This window comes from Epinephelus fuscoguttatus, linkage group LG6 (assembly GCF_011397635.1).
Source record: "Epinephelus fuscoguttatus linkage group LG6, E.fuscoguttatus.final_Chr_v1".
Taxonomy (NCBI): Eukaryota; Metazoa; Chordata; class Actinopteri; order Perciformes; family Serranidae; genus Epinephelus; species Epinephelus fuscoguttatus.
The window spans coordinates 17632889-17651838 of NC_064757.1; the positions used below are offsets into that span (position 1 = coordinate 17632889).

Genomic DNA, 18950 nt, shown 5'->3' on the forward strand with positions numbered 1-18950 from the left:
GGTGTATTTGTTGAGTTGAATTACAAATTGAATATTTGGGCTTCTTTGTCAGACTAGTCTAGCATTTTTCTGAGGGTTGTGACATCTTAAACTGAGATTATTGTAATATTTCTGAGATTTAGGGGGATTTAATGACAGAAAGAGGACATTTAAATTATTTAATAACACACATTACACATTTTAAAGGCTGATTTTAATACAAATTTGATCAAATTTGATTTTGTAACCAAGATGTCCTTGGAAGTGTAGACATGGCCTTGACATGACATACTACCTACATAACAGTGTAAAGAGATCAGATTCACAGAAAACCTTTAAAAGTTAGTAAAATGGTGATTTTTAAAATACACATTTGAAACAGTAAAATGGGTTGTGCTGCAGGACTTTGGACTCAAGACCTTTAAACGATTTAATTAAACGATTAGTCAATTAATCAACAGTAAGTTATAATGCTGCAGTGTTTGACCAGATTTGACATCAATCTGCAGTTGGCAGAGAACACAGGCCTGTCACTGCGCAGTAATGTTGACTCAAGGTGTGCTGAATAGCAGCAGCAGCAGCAGGGTCAGCACGGATCTGCATCCTGATGCCACGTCAGGATTGCCTGCGTCCGTGGGTGCAACTTGACTGACAGGCTGCTGGACCAATCAGAGGGCGCCATGGAAGAAGGCGGTTGGCTCTGAGTCAGTGCGAACAGGAGGGGGGGCGAAGCTTATTTGACAGGCGTTCCCAGCTACCCGAGTAGCTGTAACTGGCAGCCAAACTGTAGACATGTGTGGTAAGTACTGAAGAAATTATACCTTTATATTATTACACAGGAATTATATCTTATCCTTTATTTACGAGGACGGCGAATAATCTACTGTGAAATGCTGCTAGCATCATTAGGGTCGGCTAAAGGCGCTAGTCATGATATTAGCTAAGGGTGGCTAACCGGAGTTAGCGAGCATGAGCTGGTGCTGCTGATGCTGTTAGCCAGCCAAATATGAAGCAACCGCCGTTTCGTTTAACTGTACGTCCTTTATGTTTATTTGAAGCCAACAGTGTCTAATGGCAAGACGATATCTGGCAGTAACGTTAAAATGTTTATTCCTGCTAACGCAGGTTGCGTGGTTTGCGGTAACATTACGTCCATCGCGTAACTTTCCATTAAACCTCTGTCACACCGGTTTGTCTATCTAGCGTTAAACGTGCGACTTGATACTGGCATTATGTTTTAATTAGAGTCTTTCAGATATGTTTTGTGCTTAAAAAATGGAAGCGTGAAAAGAGGTGTCCTTTGGTTGGATGTTACACTCGTGTGTCGCCATCATACTGCACTAAGGTTAAACTTCTATTGAGAAAGTTCCTGGAAAAGATTTGCCTTTGTCAGTTTGGGAATTGTAGTTCCTCCTGTAGTTAAGATTTTTAGATAATATCTACTCCTGCCCCACATTGTCTGTCTCCTTTAGTCATACCTGATAACTGATGCTTCTCTGTCTCCCATCACTGTCACTATAATCTCACCTATCAAGACCAGATAGACCAGTTGTTATTCTTAGGCTATCAAAACAAATACTTCTCTATTAACATCTATCGTCACAACAGTATGTCACTTTGCTGTTTGTTAAGCAAAGGTCAGTCTTATGCTCTGTGCGCCTACTTGCTGCAACATTTTCCTTGGTAATTTTTTCCCCCCACTGCCTTCTTCCATCACCTGCCTTTCTGAATGAATGCTCTGTTGAACCAGGCAGCCCTCTGGCTCTATATTTGCATTTATCTGTTGGTGCTTAGCAGTGTAACAGGGCTGTATTTCATGCCTCCCCTCTGGATAATTAAGGTGACACTCCTGTCAGTGAGAGTTATTCACTGGGCAAAGATTGCACTGGCTATGGATGCCAAATATCTGCAGGAAAGACTGCTAATTATTGCTGGGATTTATCATTGAATTGCTTAAGTCTTGATTCATATGGATCTGTTGTTGCACAATAATAGTGTTTGAGTCAGTTATACACAAACTAATTTCCATCAAATTTATACAGTGACACTGTAAATGTCTTAAAATGATGTGCAGATTTTTGCAAAGATGGTTTTAATTGTCAGTCGTAGTTATACACAAGCATCTTGGACCAAGACCAAAACCAAAACATCTTGAATGAGATTTCTTGTGTCGCTGTGACACTCCCCCTCCTCCCCAGGCAGAAATATCAGCTTGCGAAATGCCGAGTCTATAGATATACCCCATTGTCTGTAAGCAGGTCTTACTGCCCACACAGAAAACTGTTTTTCCAGTGCTCTTGTAAGACTGGTTTCTTTTTGATTTTTAGTCGAGGAAATAGTAGAGGCTGTGACATGACTAAGTAATGCTTGTCCCACTTCTGAAGGAATCACATTACATTCTTCTTGGTTTCAGCAGCCGTCTCTACATTCATTCTTGTCATTAGTGGAGATCGGAAAGGCAATATTATTACAATATTAACTTCTGGTGGAATTGTATTGTGACAGTATGAATATAACATGTTTTGGTTTGACAAAATTCAGTTGTACAAATAAACAAATCCAAGAAAGGTTTTGCCTTATGTAATGACAGTAGAACACATAATATTTTCTGTTTTTTTGCACACATTTGTTAAATCCTGATATATATATTTTATATTTAGGATTGCAACAGTATGAGATCACTTTCATGGTGTATAGTATTACACAATGGTTATTGCTGTAATCAGTTACAGTGACCCTTAAAGGAATAAGAGCAGAAAAGTGTTGTAGAAATAAATGTTACTTACTTACGTACTTACTTAAATCCACATGTAGTGGTCCAGACTTATTTGGGTGATACTAGAGGTGCAGGACTGCAACAGCATTAAGCAGTCAGAATCAGCAGCAAAACAGCACTGAATTGACAGCTAGCTAACACTTTAACATTGATGCACCACTGCTGACAGGCATTTCAATCAATCTTTGCCTCCAGCTGCACTTCTAAAGCATACTTCTAAAGAAAGACATATGAACAGAAATCTGCTTTAGAGGCCTGAAATTCGTTATATAGAAAACCAGCACTGAATCTTGACCTTTTGTTCCTTCCTCTCCCCAGGAATCTTCGCCTATCTCAACTACCATGTGCCAAGGAATCGCCGTGAGATCCTTGAGATACTCCTCAAAGGTCTGCGCCGTTTGGAGTACAGAGGCTACGACTCAGCTGGTGAGCGAGATGGAGAATGCTCATATCTACAAAACTGTTTTTATCTGTCCTCTGTCCTTCACTGTCCCTGACTGTCTGCCTCCAGGACAGTTATTCTAATAATGCCACCAAATTGCTGATAGTATTCACATTAGGTTCAACAACAGTAATGCAACACAAGAACATCTTCTCAGTCACACTCAATGTTTTGTTTATTTGCTCTAATGAGATCGGAACATAAAGCAAGACTGTTGTTCACTGTGAATAATTGAACAGCCATAACTGTATGATGCTGGGTTAGACTTACTGCACCACTAATGGGGTGCTGTATGTGAAGTCCATTTGCATTACACGCAAGTCTTCATGCTTTTTTCCAATGTATTAGTTGAGTGTAGCAGCTTGTTGTGTTGGACTTCTGTTCTGACATTAGACTACAAAAACAGGACGTTACCTGAAAAGTAGTAACAGCACTGTAGTTTTTTTTATGCTGAAGGACTTATGATCACTGTTATTCTCATGCTATTTCTTCTTCTTATTTTGTTAGGTGTAGGAATTGACGGTGGCAATGGCAAGGACTGGGAGCAAAATGCCAAAAGCATCCAGCTGATCAAGCAACGTGGAAAAGTGAAGGCTCTTGATGAGGAGATCAACAGTAAGCCAAGTGCCACGAATCAGCCATTAACAAATGAAACCATGTCGATGTGTCATGCTGTATACTGTGGTGCAACTGTGGTACAAAATGTCGTCTGTATTGGCATGTGTTTGTTTGACTTTCAGAGCAGCAGGATATTGACCTAGATGTGGAATTTGATGTTCACCTCGGCATTGCTCACACCCGCTGGGCCACCCATGGTGTGCCAAGCCCTGTCAACAGCCATCCACATAGATCTGACAAGAGTAATGGTCAGTTGTGTTTAAAGATGGAAAGATAGCAAATCGCTCACTGTTTTTTGACCTGGTTGCAGGTGTCTTGATATCTTAAAGTTTCTGATAATCTGTCTGGTCTGCAGAGTTCATTGTCATCCACAATGGAATTATCACCAACTACAAAGACCTGAGGAAATTCCTGGTGAGTAAATATTTTTTATAAGCTATTTTAGACCTCTTTTGATCTCTCTGACAGGAGACAGGACTAACTCCCTCTCTCCCTCTATTGCCACAGGAGAGCAAAGGCTATGAGTTTGAGTCAGAGACTGACACAGAGTCTATTGCCAAGCTGGTGAAGTACATGTTTGACAACCGGGAGAGTGATGACATCAGTTTCGCTACACTTGTGGAGCGGGTGACCCAGCAGCTGGTAAGGACTTGCTCATGCACAGGGCTGCTTCTGATGTGATGAGCCCATAAAAGAGCCTGTCTGATGTGTTTGTTATTGCACCTGCCAGGAGGGAGCTTTTGCCCTTGTCTTCAAGAGTGTCCACTACCCCGGAGAGGCTGTCGTCACAAGGTATATGCTTACTGATGCTGTCAAACTGTTGTGAGTTATTGCAGATTGAAGTATTGTTGGCTCATAAAAATGTTGCTGTGCAGGAGGGGGAGTCCCCTGCTGATTGGAGTTAGGAGTGATCACAAGCTGTCTACTGATCACATTCCTGTGCTCTATCGTTCCTGTAAGTTTAAGTTTTTGTTTGTCTAATTTGTCCAGGTATGATTGCACAAGAAGTGTGACTAAGGCCCAGTTCTTCTTTTTGTTTTTACCTCAACAGCTAAAGACAAGAAGGGCTGTACTGCCCTGCCCAGGACGGACCAGGACACCTGCCTGTTCCCTGTGGATGAGAAAGCTGTGGAGTACTACTTTGCCTCTGATGCCAGGTAAGCAGATACCTGTGTCCTTGCATCCACCTTTTACAGCATCCTGAAATCATCCACAGTCCCATACATCTCAGTTTTATCTGTGGAGTGTTTGATGTGTGTTTTTTATTTGTCCATTTCTCTCATTACAACAGCGCAGTGATTGAGCACACAAACCGTGTGATCTTCCTGGAGGATGACGACGTGGCTGCCGTGAGTGACGGCCGGCTGTCCATCCACAGGATGAAACGCAAGACTGGGGACTATCCAGCCCGTGCCATCCAGACCCTGCAGATGGAGCTGCAGCAGATTATGAAGGGTAAGTGGAAGGTCAGCCTTGGTTCTTGTCATTTTCTCCCCACCATACATTTCTCCTGCACATATTTGGAAATAAATCATTAGTGAACTGCCTTATAATTATGTCCTTAACCCTGTTATTATTGTGTAAATCTTACTGGGAGACTGGCAGCTTATATAGCTGAGATGGCTGTTAACATCCAGCCCATAGGCTGTTCTTGTTATCATCCAGCTAGTTACAACCCTGCTGGATCAGTTGGCCCCCCAGGGAAGCCACTGTCATTAAAATGACCCCTGTGTTGCAGGTCTTTTTCTCCTTCACCTTCCTTCTCTTTGCATACGCTAACACACAGGATTTTAACAGGAAGTTTAACCAAGGTTAATAAGGTTAAAGTGATCATTTTTGATTTGAGAGTTTTTACATTCACATATTATGAGCAGTGTAGGGAGTACTATACTTTTCATACAGAGTTCCCCAAATTAAACAAATGGTTAGACATTCTGGGTATTATGCTTTATCGCTTTCTTGTCACGAGTTAGATGAGAAGATTAATTCTCATGTTTTGAAACTGTTTTCTTGGCTGGGACCAGGAACTTCCCAGAGTCACTGCTGTTTGCCTGGCGACTTTTTTCAGCCAAGACACACTCTGGCACACAATCTCCTATTAAAGGATTAATTGTCATTTTAAAACATAATTTTTTCTAAGCAGATCAACAAACAAGATGTAACATGTTCAGTTGTGAGCTTTAGTGTTGGAAAGTAGATTCTGTTACTCAGAGGGCCACGCTCGCTCTTTCTCCTGTTTCCAGTCTTTGTGTTAAGTTAACAGACTGTTAGCTGTGGCCTCATATTTCTCCTAGAGTTATAGGGCTGGGTATTGTTTAAAAAATTATGATAGCAGTACCAATACCAGTACTCCTCTGGGGCTAACAAATGAAGCCATCCACTTTGGGTGACAGGTAGTCTGCCGATAGTCGCCTCGGCTTTTCAGCCAGATCCACCCCTCGCTCCTCCACAGCTTCAGCCTCTTGCCCAAATATGGCCACCTTTGGCTACAAAAAAAAAAAAGCAACAGCCAAAACGCCAAACTCAAGGCTGTAAAACAGGGGGGCACAAACCAGTGGGTTTTATTTTTATAGCCTATTGTTTTAACACACAAAAGATGAGTAATTTAGTCCAGTAAGTTACCCACCTATCTTACCTGAGGTAATCAGCAAGTTAGATTCCAACGTTTGGTTGCATCTCAGCACACTGAAGTGCCAGCTCTGTCAAATACACCACCCGCAACTTCACCACGCCACAGACTGTAGCTGCTGTGGTATTGGGCCAACTGCACATCGCATGAAATCGAAGAACGCTTGCAGTGATTGGCTGCAAGCAAAGTCGTACAAATAGTAATTTTTTTCGAGATCTGGCCAAAAAAAGGACTGAATACAGGTATCGTTTGACTGGAGAAGTTTCAATACTACTTAGTACTGGGTTATTTCGATTGATATCGTAATATCAAATACTGATACTTCGCCCTAGTGAGGTATTGATCCTCTCACATCACTCTCAGAAAGAGAGTGAATAAATGGATTTTTTGTTATTGATTAATCTGCCAAATATTTTCTTGATTACTTTTTCAGTACATGAAAAGTTGATAAGATTTGCTGAAAAACAGCCTTTTACTTCCCAGAGCCCATAGTGATGTCTTTAACTTTGTTTATCTGACCAGCAATCCAAAACTTAAAAATATTACGGTCATATGACAAAAAGGAGCCGCAAATGTGAGAAGCTGGAACCAGCACATAGCCTAATGGGTGCAGCTCTAAAGGAGACCGAAATGTATTAATCATATTGAAAATACTTTGCATTATATTGCTGCTATGTCCTTAAATTGGTGGACTTTGTGGACAGTGAATACTGTTCATCCAATATGTATGTAAACACACTTAAAGGTGAAAGACAACACTTGAACCGCATTGTCATCCACACAATGAAAAATGGGGATTTTTGCATTTCCCTTTTCTCCGCTGACTCTTCCTCTGTAATCCAGCAGAGGGCAGAGGTAAACTTATGTTGGCTGCTCTCAACATTCCTTTGTGGTCCTGTCATTACTCAGCCTCTCTCCTCCGTTTCAGTTTCTGGAGCCTTTCTGCTGAATAACCTAATTTGCATGACCCAAATTGCTGTCAGCAGCAGGCTGAAAAACGGTCGTATATTTCACTGTCACAGTTTATTATTGATGGAAAACCAGTATCTCCCTCATGTCTAATGTTTGTTTTCCTTCATTTTAAAGGATGACTTACCCTGTGGCTCTGAATATGTTAATACAGCAACAAAAAGACAGTAACTCCCTACATTTCCAGGACAGTCTAAATATCAGTTAAACATTGTAAAGATTTTCTTACTCCTCCAGGAGCCTGTGGTTTGCATTTTCAGGTACTTAATGTGTGTCAACAAGACCCGTCTCAGACTGCCTCATGTGGGCTCACACTTTATAAAAAGTCCATCACTGTGTTCTTAAGGGGCATTTATTTATTTATTTAACTAGTGTTTTACGAATGTTCCCCTGATTTCTGATCCTCCCTCCACAGGCAACTACAGCTCCTTCATGCAGAAGGAGATCTTTGAGCAGCCAGAGTCTGTGGTCAACACCATGAGGGGGAGAATCAACTTTGACAACAACACAGGTTAGTTTTCTCAGTGGGGCAGTGATGTAATTAAACACCTATTAATGCACTATTTTCCACTCTGTCCCTTCATGCATGTCGCTCAGACACATGCTCAAATGTCTTCTATTCAGCATTTCTGAGAAGGAAAGCACATATAAATACATTGATGTATTCAGTTGCCTGCATGACACTGCATAAAACAAGAGGAGTTACGTTTGTATCCAAGATATAAATTGGTGTTCAATAGATTTAATCAAGCTATATACGTGTAAAAAAAAAAAGCAAAATATGTGAAAATAACTTGTAGATAGATGGTTGTTTTCTTAAAACATTGTCTTGTGGGCTCTTTGTGCCCCTTTTTAATGAGGTGGAAACTAATGGAGCAGGATGATGGATCATCTGTTTGCTTTTCAGTGACACTGGGTGGACTGAAGGACCACATCAAAGAGATCCAGAGGTGTCGGCGACTTATCCTTATTGCCTGCGGCACCAGCTACCATGCCGGGGTAGCGGTGAGTGGCCTCTAACCAAATACTTTTTCTTCTTTGTTGGAAATGCACATAATGGAAACATGTCTGTATTGCCATCCACATTGAATCCATCAGACTAGGAGGAAATGTCTGTGTTGTGGACACAGGTGTGGGGTTTGTGCGCTGGCACACTCTCCGCTCCGAGCTCCACTGGCTTGTTTTAACAGAATGATGCTGAGCAGTGCTCCGTTGCTTTCTCAGACCCGCCAGGTCCTGGAGGAGCTTACTGAGCTGCCTGTCATGGTGGAGCTGGCCAGTGACTTCCTGGATAGGAACACTCCCGTCTTCCGAGACGATGTCTGCTTCTTCATCAGCCAGTCAGGTGGGGAGGCCGGTGTCATCTGGACTTGATCAAATGCACATTGCCCATTTGTCCACTTTCCATCCCTGGGAGCCTCTCTGCGTCTTCCTGATTTATCTTTTCTTAAAAATGGTCAAGTCAAGCTTGTGCAGTACAGTTGAGTTTTCTGTATTTGCTCTGCTGTAGTCCTCTGAATGTGTGTGTGTTTCTTTTGTGTGATAATTTTTTTCAAGATGTGTGGGTGTGTGATACTTCTGTGGGGGTTTTCTCTAAAGCTGTTTCAAATCAGAGTCCTGCATGGTGCAAAAACCATTTCCTAACGAACTAATAAATCAACATCATTATACTGTCATAACTCTTACATCATATAAACTGTTGTGCTTTTATTTTCCTGCCAATTCTCCAGGAGAGACTGCTGACAGCCTTATGGCCCTGCGCTACTGTAAGGAGAGAGGAGCTCTGACTGTGGGTGTCACCAACACAGTGGGCAGCTCCATCTCAAGAGAGACCGACTGTGGAGTCCACATCAACGCCGGGCCTGAGATTGGAGTAGCCAGCACCAAGGTGAGCCTGTTTTTATGTATTCCAACAAGCTGCAGTAACCAGGGAATGTTAACAGTATCTACATCTACAAATGTGCATTTACAGTATTGAACAATATTGTTGGGATCACTTTAAGAGCAATTTGATGAACAATAGAAACACCGACAGCCATTAAAAATACATTCCAATTTACAGGGTGTCATGTCATTAAGTAAACACTTTCCAGGTGGTCTACTTTAATCACTTCGTCTTGGTTGTTGTGGCACACAACTTGCTAGAAGCATACATAACGTAATGTTAGGCTGTAAATTACACAGAAATAAACATCGTTTTACCTGAGACATAAGGCACATCCAGACGGTCTACGGCACTGATGGGGTCTCTGGAGTTTGTTTTGTCATTACTGACGATCCCCAGAATACCATCAAATTGATGTTGACTCATTTTCTGGTTTGTTTCTCTAAACAGCGTACAGCAGTAACAGGTCATTGATATTCGTTTCCCCAAGCTACTGACACAGCTGGAGCATGCAGCACCATACACAACCTTACCGTTCCTCAGTGTGGTTGCTTATGTCTTTATTGTTATAGCTCTTGTTGAAGTTATCGTTCTTGGTGTGGATGGCCCTTTCGAATTTGCAATATTTTATAGACACTTTCTGAACTAGGAGACTAGCAAAATGAATGTTAGATAGTTAGTTGGAGCCCTAGTTTTAATTGAAGTACACCTGCCAATTGTCTAACATGTCACTAAGGAGTGTTTGCCGGTACTTTTGGATAAGATGTATTCAGCAAGCAGATATTTATACGTAGATTTCTACACACTGTTCACCAAGCCCCACTGAACTTATTCCTCAGTTTAGAGGAACAATGTGTCCATTTTTCTCTCGCCACAAGCACATGTTCATTAGAACTGCTGCATTTTCCTCTGAGTGAAGAGGTGTACTTTACGTCAGATCAACCCAAAAATATCTTCATGGATAGATGGCATCCAGTTTAGAGGACACATACTTATTTTTTGGGTGAACTGACCTTTTTGTGTTGAGTTTGAGGAAACTGTACACCGATCTGTTGCATCATCTCATAAATGAACTCAACGCCCACTGACACTGAATGAAACCCAGATGAAAACTCCATTGTGAGTCTGGCCCCGCCTCCTGGAAGCTGACATTTTCCTCCACTCTGAACCCTCGGGGAGTTTAAGAAGCCTGATATTCTCATCTCAACTCATGTAAAGCAAGGATCCTTGGTTTTCTGCCTCTCCCTCCACCCACTTCCCAAAACCAAAAGGGTTTGCCAGTTTGGACTCAAAGCAGAGCAGAGCAGAGATGTAGTGGAGCCCCGGCCCCAGCTAGTGAAGAGAGAGAGAGAGAGAGAGAGGAGCAGGTCCCTCCCTGTCCCAACCCTTGGGCTTGGCTCAGGGACTCTTGCGCTGCTCCAAAGCCCCAGAGCACGCCTCAGAGACGCCATCATTTACTGCTTGGCTGGCTGGGCCACACACCCACACCCAACTCCACCATATGCTACACAACCTAGCTCATCAAATCACTAGAGAACACATATCGCACCCAACTGCTAAATGACCCCAAATTCATCTGCTTGGGCTCTATGTTTCTGTTTCATGCTAATTAATTTTTTTTTTTTTTATGAACTGGAAAAGAGAAAAAGTAAAAGAGCTTTTTTCCAATTCCTTTGATCATATTCAAGATTTATGGAAAAAGCTGAGTCAGAATACTTTGATCCTATCAAAAGGCAAATCCTTCTGGCAGGACAACTGACTGAATGGAGGAAGAGAGGCTTCATGAATTACGTAGCAGTATCTATTGGGAATTTACAGGGCTACGAAGTTTTCTAGTTCACAACTGTGTCTGTTTGATATAAATGTGTTCAAGTTTCAGCTGTATGTACGGGCGGTCATCTTTGCAGAGTAACGGTTGGCATGTCATGCATGAAAAACACTAAAAGCTGGTGACATGAACACAGAAAACACCACAGTTTACTATGTGGATTAAACATGTTGCCACATCTGACCCGCCAGCACAGACTGTCAGAGTTCTGAGGGACTGTGGTTAGCGTGCTGTCAGGAGGGGAAAAAAACAGTGTAAAAGGTTTTACAGCTATTTTCTTGGCCCTGCACACTGGCATTTCTGAGTCTGGAGGGTCCCGTGAAATGACTTGGCTTCTCTCGAGCACTGATTAAATTTCCCAAATGGGCATGGAAGGCTTCCAAACGTGCTCGGAGATGAAGGAACAGAGAGAAAGAGAGAGCGAGTGGGCGGCAATGACGGCGGGCACGGAGATGTGCTGGGGTTGTGAGCGGTGACATTTCCAGAATGATCAGAGGGTGTGCTCTCTGATGTGATGTGTGTTGTTCACCAAGTTTTCCAGGATGAGCAGCACTAGCTTTAGTGAGCTGAACTGCATACATTTTAATGCTGCTTGGCATGCACTAAAACCCACCTTTCCTTCCATTTCTCATCTGGTGCAGATTATTAGCTGGAGACAGAGTTCACTATCAAAACAGGGAGACGAGAAGCACAGAGTCCAAGAACTCTGCTGAAAGACAGGCTCATGTCAGGATCTGGTTGCAGATCTTTGTATTCAATATTGAGCTGCAAACAGGAAAACTACTGTACTGAAGTAATCAGGTCACAACAAGCAATATTGCAGCGTCCAGTGGTCGTTTTATGACCATGTCTACATTCATGCATCAGTCAAGGAACGGCAGTTTTTCTGTGTAAATCAGTGAATGAGAAAAATATGTAAATGTGATTAAGGAATTGCGATACAACGCTAACATTAGCACAACTCTCTGTTTCTTTGCTCTGCAGGCCTACACCAGCCAGTTTGTGGCCCTGATCATGTTTGCACTGTTGATGTGCGATGACAGAATTTCCATGCAGCCCAGACGCCGAGAGATAATCCAGGGTCTGCGAGTGCTTCCAGGTAAATCAAGGCACAAGTGCTCAAAAAGAGAAATCCAGATCACATGTGAGATTAAAAATGGATATGTATGGAAAACCAGCTCACGGAGCAAAGATCAAGTACATCCAAAGCCTGTTTCATTTTTGTTGTTTGTTCAAACAATCCCCTTGGAAGTGAAAGCTAAGTGATGAGAGCGAGATCAGAAGAGAAGAGAGAGCTGTTGGCTGTAGGCTCTCGCATGCCTCTCCGGATCTAAAGCATATGATGGCATGTCACTAATGGTAAACTAATGAGGAATGTCTGGCCTCTCTGCTGCTCCCTGCCCAATATTATGAGTCCATATACTAGCATGTGAGAGCAGCAACATGTTGACTCCGTATTTTCTCCAGTATTATGCAGGGCAGTTTTCCTTCCTTCTTTTTTTGCCGCTTTTCCAAAAAAAAAATCCTCAATCACATCTGTTTTGCTGTTCTGTCCGTGTTAGATCTGATTAAGGAGGTCCTCAGTTTGGATGATGAGATCCAGAAGCTGGCAACAGAGCTGTACCAGCAGAAGAGTGTACTGATCATGGGCAGAGGCTACCACTATGCTACCTGCCTGGAAGGAGCACTGGTGAGCAAGTACAACCTTTTGTTTCCGCTAGCTTCGTCTACATTTTTTTTTCCTTCCAATGTGAGCACTATTAATACTGCCAGGTGTTTCTGGAGGGCTTTGTACTGCAAGACATATTTTACTTATTTCTTTGTACTCTAAGACACCAAAGATGTTGGATTCTTGTAGTAGATAATTGTCTCTGACTGTACATCTTAATCCTCCTCTTTGAATAATAAAATACTGAGCAAAGGAACTTCAAGTCTAAGAAGAATAGTGTTAGTACAGAGATAGAATGAGGTTTTATGTTTTGAAATGTAAACCATATTGACTGCTAATGTAAGCTTTGATTTTCTTAATCTGTACGTGTTTTTCATCTCATGTAGAAAATCAAGGAAATCACGTACATGCATTCAGAGGGCATTCTTGCCGGAGAGCTGAAACACGGTCCCCTGGCCCTGGTGGATAAACTCATGCCGGTCATCATGATCATCATGAGAGACCACACCTACGTCAAATGTCAGAACGCCTTGCAGCAAATTGTTGCCCGCCAAGTAAGACATACCCTAAAAATTTCTATACTTGAACTGAGAAAATATTAATGTGAAATGACCCAGTCTTAAATATTCTGTTGCAGCCCTAGACCCAAGTGATTGGCCCTATTCACTTACTACTATGCACAGGAAACACACTCTTCTACATGCCAACCTGTAGTCTCTGATGCTGTATAAATGTGCAACATTACGCTGTGGAAGCTGACTTAAGCCTAATTTTGCTCAGGCATGCAACACTTTTGAAGAGTGTTGCTCAACAGAAATGATGTATTTTTGACAGGAAAAAATTGTCCCTTGACACTTCTCTTTCATGTCACACACATGGAGAATCTTTGTATGTCGCTTTGTTGCACAATATCATTGGTAGTGTTAATAATGTTGCCTTGGAGTCAGTACTTTTAAATCCACACTGACTCCAATCTGCATTAAGCGTCACTGTCCACAGAAGCAGCCGTGTGTCAGCAGCAGCTCCGAGGGAGCTAAGAAGACAGCAGTCAGCCAAACTGCCTTCACCAGGCTGACTGTTAGCAGCCATTTACTGAACCAGAACAGTTTTAATGTTAGCACACAGGAGGAATCAGCAGTGATTGTGTTTAATTTCTCGTTTGATTTATTGATTTTATTTCCCCACCCACTGCAGCAAGTGAGGGGAATCTGCCACTCACAGACAGACAGGGGGCTGATCAATCAATAAATATAATGTTGATAAGATCAACACATATATACAGTGGGATATTGGTGCGATTTAAACAACTTAAACATTTCTGTGCACTTTACTCTTTACTATACAGCGATAGAAATGGGAACTTAAAAAAACACAGGGAGTCTATGGTTATCATGGCCACCCAACCCACATGTTTTTTTTAGATTGTATCCACATTGATTTTATAACATCATCATATGAAATGCAATTTTTGCTAATCATATCCAAGCAATACGATTACATTCAGATTTCTACATGTGCATCTCAGTCTGGATGATTTTGCCGCTATCATAGTGTATCAATTGAGCAGCATCTATGCTGCCACCAGCACAGGGTGTCTGTAGGTCCTTAAAAAGTCTTAAAATGTCTGAAACTCAATTTTATAAATATTCAGCCCTTAAAATCACCATTAAGTCTTAAATTTGAATTTGTGAGGTCTTAATTGACACAGACATTTTATTTAAAGCAGCTGTGCGGAACTTTTTGTTTTCGTTGATTATAGCGCCCCTTTGGTCGAAGCGGTATGACACCCACAGCCTGGTGTCGTAAAATCTTGACTGCAACTGGCAATTACCGCATGCATTTGTTTTGGAGAGCGAGAGGATTAACTAACGTCAGGTCAGTCCAAGTATTTAGTGGAAACCGCAAAATGATCAGTAAATTCTCCTGTCGTGTTTCTGTTCTGATCTAATCCTAACACAGCAAAGCTCTTACCTGCAGCCTTCGCTTGCAAAGCTAACGCTACTAACGTTAGGTCAGTCCAAGTAATTAGTGGAAACATGCTAACGTTACACAAGTTAGTAGTAAAGTAAGACCTGTTCATAAATGTTCTGGTGTAGCTCTGAATTTCTTAAAAACTGAGGACAACTGCCTGCTGTATATTTGTGTTCATGGTCACAGTCACAGAATTTTGTGGCGTTTTGTTGTACTAGACAAAAGCGGTTCACATCAGCTACATTTAGCTTGCTTATAACTTCCATGTCGTCATATATTGAAGTGAAACAACATCTAACAAGTTGTGGTATATTCTCTAAATAAAAACAAAACTTACATACCTGTCGATTAGGAAAAGGGCCAACTCGGGATCAGTTTTAAAACCTTTCAATTCTCTCAGCTCTCTCCACTTGGTGAATGCCCGACCGAGGTTTACACACGTTTGGGCTTGAGCCCTATCACTGTCCCGTTTAGCCTTCTTCTGTTCTTTTTCTTTTAGATGGTGCTCCTTAGTTATCCGCCATGACATCAAAAGTACAACCAAGTCCTTATAGATACATCACTGGTAAAACTGTTATGTGTTCAGCAATGCCCGTTGCGTACCGCTTACTCGAAGAACACTCTCTGTAAACACAGCTCCTTCTTCTTCTGTGGTTTAATGACTGTGGGCCACTGCGGGTGAGTAGAATCACTTCCACCTCGGGTGCCGTATACTGGTTTGCTGACTTCCGCTGTCCGTCCGACCCGCGCGAGGCTACGCTAAATAGCCATATAGAGAAAGGCTTTTTTGTCGCTGTTGGGTTCAAATAAATATGCGGATCTTCAAGGGGGGGTGATACGAACTAGGGACAGTTTTATTAATGGTAAAAAGTTCCGCACAGCTGCTTTAAGTTCATTTATCCATTGTTGTAATTTCTTTTTGTCAAAATGAGTCAATGAAAGTCCACATATACCTGTTAGCATAATGTAGATTAACCTCACTCATTCTAATACCATGTCCCTACATAACACGTACTTCTGCACCACATATACAACAACATACTTACTTGCAATGCTTAAATATAGGTAAAGATAAAGAGGATTTGTCCAAAGATAAGTCTTAAATTTGGTTTTAAATTATCTTGAAGGTTTTTTAAAAAAATTAAATTTAAGTGTCTGATACCTGCACACACCCTGGTAGCAGAGCGCTATGGAGGACAACAGTTAGCGGACAGATGCAGACAGAGTTCTGCACTTGACAGATGAAATGTTCTCATGCTTCCACATTTTAAAGCCACATCACCAGCATAGCTACTAGCTACTGACACCTGTGTTGTTACCATAGCAACCCATGCAGAGATGTTGCTGATGTCTGGACACACAAATACAATCTTATCATTTCTACATAACAAGGCAGACAGCCTGCCTTAAAGATGTGATCCAAGAAACAAATCTGATGTGCCTGCATGCTGAACGGAGCCTTCAACAACTCATTTGAATTTTGATATTCCAAGCGTTTTGTTTTGTTTTGTTTTTCTGTTGTTGTGATTCACAACATCTGAAGAATCTACAAATCCGCTTTTAAATTCTTCACACCCTGAACACTTGATGAATACAGCACATTTTGCATGTTAGGTTAATTTTCACAGTCCTGTCTGTGCCCCACCTCTGATCCCTCACCTCAATAAATACAAGGGTGGGGTCGTTTCAGCGTGACATCATTTCTGTCAGTAATCTGCAGCAGATGTGGGTTTAGGAGGTGTGAAAATCAACCGAGACGTATTTTTCAGATCCAGGTTTAGGAGCACAATGAAAGATGATTTGCTTTGTTTGATTTACAGGGCCGCCCCATCGTGATCTGTGACAAAGACGATTACGAGACCGTCAAGAACTGCAGCCGCACCATCAAAGTGCCTCACTGTGTGGACTGCCTGCAGGGCATCCTGAGCGTCATCCCGCTGCAGCTGCTGTCCTTCCACCTGGCGGTCCTCCGAGGTTACGACGTAAGTACCGTCCCTCCAGGTTTAGCTGTAACTAATAATCCTGACTGTCTTACCAGATGAGATGAATTACCTCATCTGTCACAAAAATGCAGTAAAATAATCAGTTTCTCAAATCCCACATCTCCTCCATTTGCATCTGCAGTCATCACTGTAACTACTTTCAGTATTACCAATACACCAATGTTTACATATGCTGTTCACAATGGAAAAGAGTCACAATAAGAGTGTACAAGCTGATGAAGTAAAGTTGAGAAAAAATGATTTTGACATTTAGAGGTGAAATGTCCAAAAGAAGCTGCACCTCATTATGAGTGAGATGCATTTTTACACTCGATGTAACTGTGAGCTCAGTGTTCTTGATTATCTGGCTGTGTACCCTATGACTGCTCCGATGGCAAAGGCACTTAGAACCACCGCAGGAAATAAACAGCGTGCAGTGTTTATATGTGCAGATCACAGTGCTCCTAACTCAAACACGTAACCGAACCTTCAGTCGGAGCATGTAAACTTCCTAACTCAGAACACTGAAGTGAAGGTGACAGTGAGTTTAGCTGCCACGTTGGAAGGATTGCAATTACATGTAAACACCTCAGCGTGTGTGTGCACAGATTCAGACATTTGGTATTTAAACAGCAACAAAAACTATCACTATTGCTACGTCTCAATTCAGAGATTTCTGTTGTGCACACAATGCACTTGTACGAAGTGTGTGAATTTCAGCAGGGTAGGGTGTTGTCACAAATCGAGCATAACTGTGCACTTATCGGAAATGACGATCATAATATTTGACTGCTTCGTCTTTTTTTAAATGGCAAATTGCAGCCTGATGGAGCATTCCTATCAGCATTTGACCGCAATTGTCAACCACCAAAATATCTGCCAGCTTGTTTGCTTGTTTACCAGAGCAACCGCAACTGCTGAAGCTATCTTGGCTGCCGTTTTCAAAGGTTTGGCTGTCCCTCTTTTTCCGCTATGTAGCTCAGATGGTGACCACTGATGGTGAGAAGTGTCAAGTGTCCACCTTTATGAGTATACCATCATTTTGCCATAATTGTTAGTGTGAACACACCTATGCATTCAAGATAGTACAGAAGAACTTGAATTGAGTCACAGCATATTTTTAGTGTTACTGTTGTTATTCTTTTCCCATTTTTAGATGTAGCTTCCTATTTAATCCGGATTGGACTGGCTGTCATCCCTTTTGTATACTTCACTGACTTTGCTGTATTGCAGGACTGCAAAGGTCAAAGTAAACAGCTTAGCTGGAGTACAGCTTGTAAATATAGCTAGTGTTGATGCTGCTTTTAGAGCACTTCACTTCAGAGAGACGTCCTGACAGCACAGCCCAGTTAGCTCTTGTATTTAAGTCGATAATTCTTCACAACTGCGCCAAATTATCTGTTGCTCTGACAGAGAGGCAAACATTTATGTGCACACAGCTCTGTTGTACTCCCGCCCCTCCTTTTTTTCTAAGTATGTCCAAGTATCTGAAGTCTGAGTGATGAGAAGTGAGGATTTAGGCATTTTAAGTCGTATCACTGGCTGTTTTTGTTATGATTTTGGTCGGTCGTCCTTGATAGTTCATAGTCCATTTACATGCCTCTTGTTTGTCATATAGTAAACAACCTCTTCTATTCAAATATAGGTGGACTGTCCAAGAAACCTGGCCAAGTCTGTGACCGTCGAGTGAACCGCACCGTGCATCACATAACAACAAAGCCCGGCAGACGCACATTCAAACGCTTACAGACAGTGAGGGAGCGTCTGTATGCAGAAACCAAGAGAAGACAATGTCCCGTTTATGTGTCTCGTGTCTCGGCCCTTTTTAATGCAAACTTTTACTCGACAGTTGTGTATCTCACTGTTGCATATTATCTGTATCTCACTGTCTCTTTTCTCAGAAACTTTTTGGCATCATTGTCGTATTAATGTTAGAGAAGTTGTCACATACGTGGTGGCGAGGTCTGGGCTGGCACCGACATATCTTCCATTTCTTTGGGTTTGTGAAGCCGTAGCAACTGACAGTGACCGTTTTGGGTTATTTTTTTACATCCATGCTGAATATTTGTAAGCAAGCCCTCCATGTTTGTGCTGATTAGTCTCACTGGGAGCATCTTGGAGCTGCTGTTAAAGCGACTGACAGAGGTTGGGTTTTAAAGACCTCGCTGGCTCTTTTTTTTTTTTTTTTTCTTTAGTGCAATG

General features: G+C 41.9%; 1 protein-coding gene across 1 annotated transcript in view; it reads left to right on the forward strand.

Moving 5' to 3' along the window:
- The first annotated feature begins 660 nt into the window (after positions 1 to 660).
- gfpt1 (glutamine--fructose-6-phosphate transaminase 1) overlaps positions 661 to 18950 on the forward strand; it is a 19707-nt gene continuing 1417 nt past the window's right edge. Inside the window, exons 1-19 of the mRNA XM_049578964.1 lie at positions 661 to 778; positions 3074 to 3181; positions 3705 to 3812; positions 3938 to 4063; positions 4171 to 4229; positions 4323 to 4457; positions 4546 to 4607; positions 4691 to 4770; positions 4867 to 4972; positions 5107 to 5270; positions 7829 to 7924; positions 8321 to 8418; positions 8638 to 8758; positions 9144 to 9301; positions 12111 to 12225; positions 12689 to 12816; positions 13182 to 13349; positions 16587 to 16748; positions 18394 to 18950. The exon at positions 18394 to 18950 is cut by the window's right edge and continues 1417 nt beyond it. Coding sequence (XP_049434921.1) covers positions 772 to 778; positions 3074 to 3181; positions 3705 to 3812; positions 3938 to 4063; positions 4171 to 4229; positions 4323 to 4457; positions 4546 to 4607; positions 4691 to 4770; positions 4867 to 4972; positions 5107 to 5270; positions 7829 to 7924; positions 8321 to 8418; positions 8638 to 8758; positions 9144 to 9301; positions 12111 to 12225; positions 12689 to 12816; positions 13182 to 13349; positions 16587 to 16748; positions 18394 to 18438 — 2046 coding nt within the window. The 5' untranslated portion in view covers positions 661 to 771 and the 3' untranslated portion in view covers positions 18439 to 18950. The remainder of the gene's footprint in view (positions 779 to 3073; positions 3182 to 3704; positions 3813 to 3937; positions 4064 to 4170; positions 4230 to 4322; positions 4458 to 4545; positions 4608 to 4690; positions 4771 to 4866; positions 4973 to 5106; positions 5271 to 7828; positions 7925 to 8320; positions 8419 to 8637; positions 8759 to 9143; positions 9302 to 12110; positions 12226 to 12688; positions 12817 to 13181; positions 13350 to 16586; positions 16749 to 18393) is intronic.